Below are 8,865 nucleotides of genomic sequence, written 5' to 3' on the forward strand. Positions count from 1 at the left end.
TTTATTTTGGTATTCAGTGGGTTTCTCATTGAAACATCACAGCATGCATCTTGTCCTCCAAAGGTTCTGTTTGGTGGAAGCAGTTGTAGGTGGCAGAATTTCCACCCAGGTCTGGTTGCTCCCTGAAAGCTGCAAATGCTGGTAGGCCAGCTTACTCCCTCTTTCCTTAAGGAAACTTTAAAGCAGTTCTCCTGGGGAGTCCCAGAGATTTGGAGGGAGCAAGGGGTGGCAAGTGAAAGTAAGAAAATGGAAGAAAAGATGTGAGTATCCGCTTGTGTGTTAGGGATGCTCATGGAGGAGCTTGCAGTAACAAAAGCAACATTGCCTTTGAGAATTCATCTTGGGTACCAGAGGACTTGAACATTTTAGAAATAACATTTTCCTGCATCTCAAAGACCAAAGATTAAGTGATTATGACTCTTCTGTTAATTTCTCTCTCTCAGTAGCAATGAAAGGACTAAATGTATAATCAGGCACTCGTTTCTGTTGCTGCTCACTCCATCAGGTACTCAAGGAAGTTTAAGGCTTATCTGCACTACAAATACAGCTACGGTTCCTTGAAAAGGATTCTTATTTCTGTAGAAAACAAGACTCTTTCAGACAAGGCACGTTCTCTGTCAGACTCTCTCTTCTCCTGTCATCCCAAAAGGAACTGAGAGCAAAGAAGGAACAGTGAAAATATTACTGCTGAAAGAATCTTTCTCAAGGGAAATAAGGAGCACAGAGGGTGGGAACTTGTTTTGTCAAGACCCACACATATTGTTCACCATTTGGGTTCCTTTCAAGCTCTGTTATCAGTCTACCAATTACTAACTTACTCACTCTGTATTAAAACTCTTTCCTGAGACTACATGGAGAGAGTAATCGTGACTTCCTTATGGACGCAGCGTTGGCTGCAGCAGGGCTGTGTGCGCCCAGTCCTTTTGTTTCCATATAGGTAAAGTATAACTAGATTTATCAATGCTCCCCACAGCAGGGTGACGCCTCCTCTGAATCCCACCTTTTGCTTCAAGAGGAAACAGTCAGGGGGAGGGAATCAGCTCCCTTGCGTGAAGCTATTTGGGAAAGAAACAGCCCACATCATCAGCAACTGACCAATAAGAGGAATTGCTGTGCTGGCAGAAGGCTTAAGGCTGATGAATTCCACGGGTCTCAGATAACACATTCTGGAGACAACTCCCATTGTCACAGGCATAAAAGAGGTGGGGTGGGGGAACAGAGCACACACTCCTGCCTCAGGATCACAGACTGTGCGTGCTGCAGCTTGGGTTAGGTCCTTGGTATTTCTTATCATGGCTACTTACAGCTTCAGGCAAGTTACCTCTTCAGTGGCAGGGGGACCTAGTGGCTCCTCCCTCCGTTTCGGTGGAGGTTACTATAGGGCTCCGAGCATCCATGGGGGATCTGGTGGCAGGGGTGTGTCAGTCTCTTCTGCTAGATTTGTCTCTTCTAGCCCAGGAAGTGGCCTGGGTGGTGGATATGGAAGTAGTTTTAGCAGCAGCTTTAGTGGTGGTTATGGTGGTGGTTTGGGTAGCGGTGATGGCCTCCTCTCAGGAAATGAAAAGGCAACTATGCAAAGCCTGAATGAACGCCTCGCATCTTACCTGGAGAAAGTGCGTGCACTGGAAGAGGCAAACTCTGATCTGGAAACTAAAATCCGAGACTGGTACCAAAAACAAGGACCAGGCCCAGCTCGGGACTACAGTTCTTATTACAAAACTATAGAAGACCTTCGAGACCAGGTACGTGTTCATACTTATTTAAAAACGTCTTATATATTTCCACTTAGGAAGGAAGCAGAAAAACCCAAAGAGAAAAACTTCACTAGGAAAACACCCAGAAAGCATTGCAGTTTATGGAACTGAGGATGCAAGGAATATGCAATGATTGGGTGGGGTAGATAAAGAAAGTTATCAGTATGGAATTTTCTATGTTTTTAAATGTTAGCTAAGAGAATGTACAAAACAGTCAGTCTGAGATGCCTCAGTACTTAATTCTCTGATAGCATTTGCTTTCAATAAAGCATAGATACACACACACACATATACTGGTCATATACACATATATGACCAGTTAATATATGTATGACCATATATATACTGATAAATATAAAGAAAGCCAAACAATGACAGCAACCTGCCTGTTACCTGCCATATAGCTTGACAAACTTCAGAGGCACATACACACAGGTTTAACAGTAAAAATAAAAATTGGTTAAATACAGTTTTGCAAATGTGAAGATAGCAGCTCACGATTTCATCAACATACATTTATTTTTCTTTCACATTTCACTTACTTAAGCTTGGAATTGAAATAAGAGTGCTGAAACATTTGGCTTATGGAAAAAGGAAGTAGCATACATGAAGTAATCAATCCCATACATACATGCAGGATTTGCCCCAATAGCCCATGGGTGCCTGATAACAGATTACTTTGAGATGATACACACCCCGGAAAACATAGGCAGTAGCTGATTAAACTATGTAAACAAATGAAAGAAAACTTGAGGTTTAGTTTTCACAGTTCAGCTTAGAGTTCATGACCGCTCCCACGCAGCTTACTTTCTCCTTGCTTCAACCCGTTCACATTCTCTACTGATTTCAAAAACTGAGCTCAGGTAAAGGCAGAACTGGCAGTTAGATTTTCTCATTTTATTATTCTTTTCCCTCCTGTCTTTTACTGCCTTTAGTTAGGGGAGAGAAAATGTTCCAGCTGGTTTTGTGGATGACCTTATGAGTTTTAAAAGTGGTAGGCAAAAAAGACATGCTTTCTAGGTAAGAATTAATAGGGCTTATTTCTAAATAAACAAAATTTCTTTTAGAGGCTTTCATGATGTATTAGAAGAATCAATAAACACTATCCTGGATATTCTAGGAAACAGAAATACGTTCAAGGACTACAAGTGCAATATGAACCCACATTGTTTATGAAACACAAACACATCATTTATTTTAAAACCATACAGACATTCTAATCACTTCCCACTGTTAAGAAAATGTCTAATGAGAACCAATCCTGCCAGGAGGGGTCTGCAGACTTGGCTTCCTCTGCATCTCTCCAGGAAACAGGTTTCCTGCCTCAGTCCTACAGCATCACCTAAACCCTGGCTCACCAAAGCCCTCTAAGACAACATAGTTTTGTCTCCCTGTGCAACTTCTAGCTAAGAGCCATTTCACGTCAGACATGACTAAGAGCACCTATCCATAACTGACAATCACGGCAAAGGTACTGTGATAAACCTGTGCTACTTTTCACTACAGATCACTGATACTTTCCTACTGAGACCAAATAAAATACACTTTTATTTTGTGTAGCTACAGATTAACTAGATTCTTAACTCTTCTATCTTCAGATCAAGAAAGAAGATAACATAGTTGTTGCAGCCTCAGTAACGAACTCTCATTGTTTGTAGATCCTTGATGCCACTATTGACAACTCAAAGATTGTCTTGCAGATTGACAATGCCAGGCTGGCTGCTGACGACTTCAAAACCAAGTGAGTAATTTCTGAAAGGAAAAAGATCTCTTGAGCAGGCAAAAATCTTTGTTGAGCCAAAGGGCAGCGGCTGTGAAATAAGAAAGGAATGCCTATAAAATCTCTGTATAAACACTAGTTTGATCCTGTCGTTGCAGTTCAGCCCTGTACGCAATTTGCTGAAAGCACCATCTGCACCACAGAATATTTTATATCATGTACAATATGTGGAGAAAAGTTTAATGCTGGACAACATTTGCTACATCATAAATCCTACAAACCCAGATACATTTATACTAAATAATGTGTTTCATGGTAGGCTGGCTTAATCAGCTAACCTGAATAGTTTGGTTTGCTTTTTTAAGGTTTGAAACAGAGCAGGCTCTTCGCATGAGCGTGGAGGCTGACATCAATGGCCTGCGCAGAGTCCTGGATGAGCTGACCCTGGCTAGAACAGACCTGGAGCTGCAGATTGAAAACTTAAAGGAGGAGCTGGCCTACCTGAAGAAAAACCATGAGGAGGTAATAAACCCCAAGAAACAGGTTGAAAAGTGAAATTAGAAAAACAGCATGTGGAAATGTGGAGCCCCTCAGGATTGCCCTGGGCTCTCCAACAGTGAAAAGATTTCTCTGTAGACTGGGAAACTAAAGACATCGCTGCAAGTATTTGAGGGGAGTCAGTCAGACCTTAGACCCTGAAGAAAGAACAGAAGGTTCCTAATGTTTTCAGTTTATGATTGTGCTCTCTTTTGTCTTCTGCCATGCCCACATAGGAAATGAGTGTCCTAGCAGGGCAAGTAACTGGCCAAGTCAATGTTGAACTGGACTCTGCTCCAGGTATTGACCTGTCCAAGATCCTGGCTGATATGAGAGACCAGTATGAACACATGGCTGAGAAGAACAGGAAGGATGCTGAGGCCTGGTTCCACAACAAGGTAGAAAAAACTCCATACTATACAATTACTAACCAAAGAAATCCATAAAAGTAACAAAATAACTATAAAAACACACAGAAAACTGCTGTGAAAGCCTTATAACCTCTGCTTAGAAGCCTCATATTTCTCATGTAATCTTTTCCCCGTTTGAGACTGAAGAGCTGAACCGGGAAGTAGCTGTCAATACTGAACAACTGCAGAGCAGCAAGTCCGAAGTCACTGACCTGAGACGCAGCCTCCAAGGGCTGGAAATAGAACTTCAGTCCCAGCTCAGCATGGTATGTTAAAATTTACACTGCATGACCCCCTCACACACACTGAAATGGGTACATGTTCCCCTATATACAAGGAGTTCTGCATGTGGCAGCAACCTTTTTGTGGTTTCCCGTCCAATCTCTCTGCCCTCAGAAAGCCGCGCTGGAAAGCACCTTGGCAGACACGGAGGGGCGTTACAGTGCCCAGCTGGTGCAGATCCAGGGCCTGATTGGCAGCATTGAGGCGCAGCTGGCTGAGCTCCGAGCTGATATGGAGCGGCAGAACAGCGAATACAAGATCCTCATGGATATCAAGACACGACTAGAACAAGAGATCGCTACGTACCGACAACTCCTGGAAGGCCAGGAGTCCCAGTAAGTAACTCTGCTCACTGCAGAAATCCTTTTTCCTTAGCCTCATAACATTTGGCTATGCCATGGTGCTCATTTGCCACGGCACCACAGTAAACACAACTCCAGATGCTCCTGGGGTTCTAAAATTCTTAACTAATTTTTCTGGACCATGGTGGAGCTAGAAAGGTTACACTTCCCATTTACATTAGGTGAATACCTCAAAGTTTCTAAACAAAAAGACAAACTGACAAGCAGTACCGCAGATTAAACGCAACTGACAATTAAAGTGTACCTAATCGTTAGCTGCTTCACATTCAGCAAACATAGTGAAAGTAGTAACGTTTTACAGAATATAAGGATTAACACCAAATTTCTATAAATTGCCTTTTACCAGTTAAATAGCTCTTGAGTCATAGGAATTAGTGTAGCAAAAAATATTCTGGGGAGAAGGCAGACACACTAGCTATTTTCAGACAGCCTTGAGTGGATCTCCCACATGAGAGCACAGCTATCTGTCATTTCACATAGAACCTCAAGGAGGAAAATATCGCATAGCCTGGAACACAAAAAATGAGGTAGGAGTTGAAAAGTTTTGATTTCCTGTGTTCCTTCTTTTCCATAATTGTCTTTTCCCACTGCAGTTGTTTAAAAATATATTACCTACAATTCCCTCTCCTGAGCTGAGAGGGAGAGCAAGGAGATGACCATCTCTTATCTGACTATATACAAAATGTACCTGATTGACTGATTTGCTTTCACACATCCTCATCTCATGCGGCATTTGATGTGTTACCTCCCTTTTCAACTGTTCTCTCTTTGTTTACAGGATGTTTGGCTCCCTTTCTGGAACTGCTGGTAAGAATTCTTTCCCTTTCAGGAACCCTTTAGAAGTTTTATTTTCTAAAAAGACATACACATACATGGTAGTTGTGTCCATTCCAGAGACTGGGCTGCTGCACTGATTTGTGTCACAGAAAAAAAATCTAGTAGGTAACAAATGACGACTCTGGCTAGAATTTAACACAATTCAGTCATTACAAGATGCTAGACATCAGAAAAAAATCTCAGAGTATGCTACAATAAAGGCTAAGTAAAGCACAAAATGCTTAATCATTCCCCCAGATGAAAGGACACAAGACATTTAAGCTTGGCCAGCTCACTGGAATTGTATGAACATGCAAGTAAAACTTGCCTAGAGCTTTTAAAGGTCAGCTGCATTGTAAAAGTGATGTATGATTCAAATCAATGCTAGGAAGGAAACTTCTGAGAAGGGAATGAGCAACAAGACATAAACTAAGCCCAGCACCCATTGCAGAGTGGTCTCATGTGTGTTATGCTGAAGTAATTGCTGTTCTTTCTCTCCACATTATTGTAGACAAAAGAGACAAGCTGGCAGATGGAAAATAGTACTGAAAGTTCTCCAAATGTCATCTTCAAAATGAGAAAAAACAGACAACACAGGAATTGAAACAGAAAGGAGTCATTCTAAACTGCTGGAAATTACTATCTTAAAGCACAGAAAAATCTTGGTCACGCAAAGTTTAGGTAGATTCATCCATTTAGATGATTAATTTGCGAATTGGGTTAGCTTTGCAATTATTTCTAATTCTTTCACAGACTGATTTGCTGTATCTACTCTAATAAAGATCTTCTTGCAATCTAACCTCTTTTGAGTTATTGTGATATTGTTACCGAAGTTTGGCTTTAACCAGGCAGGAAAAAGCTAGCCAGCCTCCCTGACAGGTTAATGCTTAGCGTCTGTGCACGGCTTGAGCTCCATCTCTGATTTCTTCTAGCTCTTCTTGCTGGCACGAGCTCTGAATATGGAGGCAACAGCATCCTCAGCCTCTCAGAGTGGGGAATACAAGTGACTTATGTTTCTTACTACAACAGCTGTGCACTCTGAAGAGCAACAGCAGTGAGATGTTAAGTGATTTTGGTAAGCAAGAGCTGGAAGACATTTTGTTAGGGTAAAATATAAAGCTGTTAAAATGGCTTGAAGATAACTCCTACAGAAACAAATAAGAGTGAGAAAAAGCTGTGAGATCTCTTCATTTACTTTCCCAGTTCATACAGAGGTAACAAACCTTTAGCACCAATTTTAGCTACCTTCAGTCTCATGCTATTGAAAGGATACTATACTAGCTGAAATTCCAAATGTAATCACTTTTAGTTCAGGCCCACAGAAATCAGTAATTTCATTTCCAACCATTCCTCTGCCAGCTTACAGCCAAGGAAACTTTTCAGGGTTTGTGCTAAAAGAAAACCACGGCCTTAGCCTACCACATTCCCACCTCCCACTGTTACAAAAGGCACATAGCATATCAACTAAGGGTGATAGTGAAACAAAAGTACACCCTGACTAAAAGTACCACAATTCTGCACTCTCCCAGAGTGGATCATCTTGCAGCCTGTGTTTCAGGGAGATATCATCAAATCCTTCAGCACTTCTCTCCTTGGACTGGAGAGGGAATAATTATTTCATCCTTTTTCATAACTTTTCATAACAGATTAATGGAGCGTTTGCATAGCAAGGAGCATCCCAAAGCTATGGACCTCCTCTACAAAGGTTGGGCAATCCCCTTCAATAAAGAAGTGCTGGTGCTTGGTTGTGGTTCAGCAGTGACTCAGGGGACCTGTCAACATCAGTTGTCAAGTACTGACACAGAAAATCCCAGCTTAGCCCAGGGAAATTTAGCATGATAGAATCAGGCAGTGGCTTCACTGTCACAGGGAAAAACTGTGACAGGGAAGAAAAACAGCCACAAAAAGTAAGAATCAGCAAAGAGATACAGAGGGGAGGACAAGATGGGAAGAACAGGGGGACTAAGGGGCTACGGTGGAAACAAGCATGGAATCAAAAGGGAGCAGTGGCATGAAAAGCACTGGCATATGAGATGCAAGCGGTTCTTCAGAAGCACACCCACATCTGCTTTTGGAAGAACAAGGGGAAGAAAGCTCTTGTGCATTAAATGCTTCAGTAGAGCTCTCCTGAGAGCTGACACACTTTCTAATTTCCAAATTTATTGCCTACAATAGTTAGACCTGGAATCCCTCTCAGATAAAAGAACATATAGCTCCAGGTCTGTTTTTTAATCTTAACAAAACCCATTCCCTGACAGGAATTTCTTGTGACGAAACCAGTCACAAGTCTCAGAGTATGAGATTACTGGTGTGGGTTTCTTGTGTTGTATACCTGCAAATGTGAATGTCTGACAAGAAATTCTCAGGCTCCAAGAATGCAAACTATGTTATAAGGACACTTTGCAAATGTATGTTTTGACAAAAACAAGGTTTATTTTCAAAGACTGAATTAAATGCATATTTAGAAAAAAAAGATGTTTACAAGGTTAACAGTTTAGAAGTGTTTAAGAGTTAAAAGTGACAAGAATTGAATGAATTCATAAACCCTGCTAAAGAAAATGGGGGCTTCAGAGACTTAAAAGGATCTTGAAAAAGCTTGAATTCTTTTTTTTTATAGCCTAATTTTAATATCAGTTCATAATTTTATTGGTTTTGTCCCGTATTTGTAGGGTAATGAAGGAATTGTGGTGAAATGTTTAATATAAAATCACTCAGAGACTATAATTTTAGAGTTTGGTTCAGAAAAGATGTGTGTCATGTCTGAGTGGTGGTTTTATCAGAAAAGACTGAGACGATAAACAAGCTGCTTCTTGAATGGAACTCTGTCCTCCTGAAAGGAGAGGCTGAAGTGTGTCAACTTTGTTATATCCTGTAACAGAAGTAATAACAGGGCTTGCACAGCATAGACATGTTAGGGAATGTCCTCCAGGAAAGGTCTGTGGAAGCGTGACAAACCAAGGAGCTTCTGCACCACAGTACAACGC

General features: G+C 41.3%; 1 protein-coding gene across 1 annotated transcript; it reads left to right on the forward strand.

The window, feature by feature from the left end:
* Window positions 1-1,155: 1,155 nt before the first annotated feature.
* Window positions 1,156-6,680, forward strand: LOC102053812 (keratin, type I cytoskeletal 19). The gene is made up of 8 exons (XM_014280071.3): window positions 1,156-1,742; window positions 3,413-3,495; window positions 3,840-3,996; window positions 4,248-4,409; window positions 4,562-4,687; window positions 4,818-5,038; window positions 5,844-5,872; window positions 6,393-6,680. Exons 1-8 carry the CDS (start codon window positions 1,293-1,295, stop codon window positions 6,422-6,424), a joined length of 1,260 nt encoding a protein of 419 aa, XP_014135546.1. The 5' UTR covers window positions 1,156-1,292; the 3' UTR covers window positions 6,425-6,680.
* The last annotated feature ends 2,185 nt before the right edge of the window (window positions 6,681-8,865 follow it).

This window comes from Falco cherrug, chromosome 20 (genome assembly GCF_023634085.1).
Source record: "Falco cherrug isolate bFalChe1 chromosome 20, bFalChe1.pri, whole genome shotgun sequence".
In the NCBI taxonomy this organism is placed as follows: domain Eukaryota; kingdom Metazoa; phylum Chordata; class Aves; order Falconiformes; family Falconidae; genus Falco; species Falco cherrug.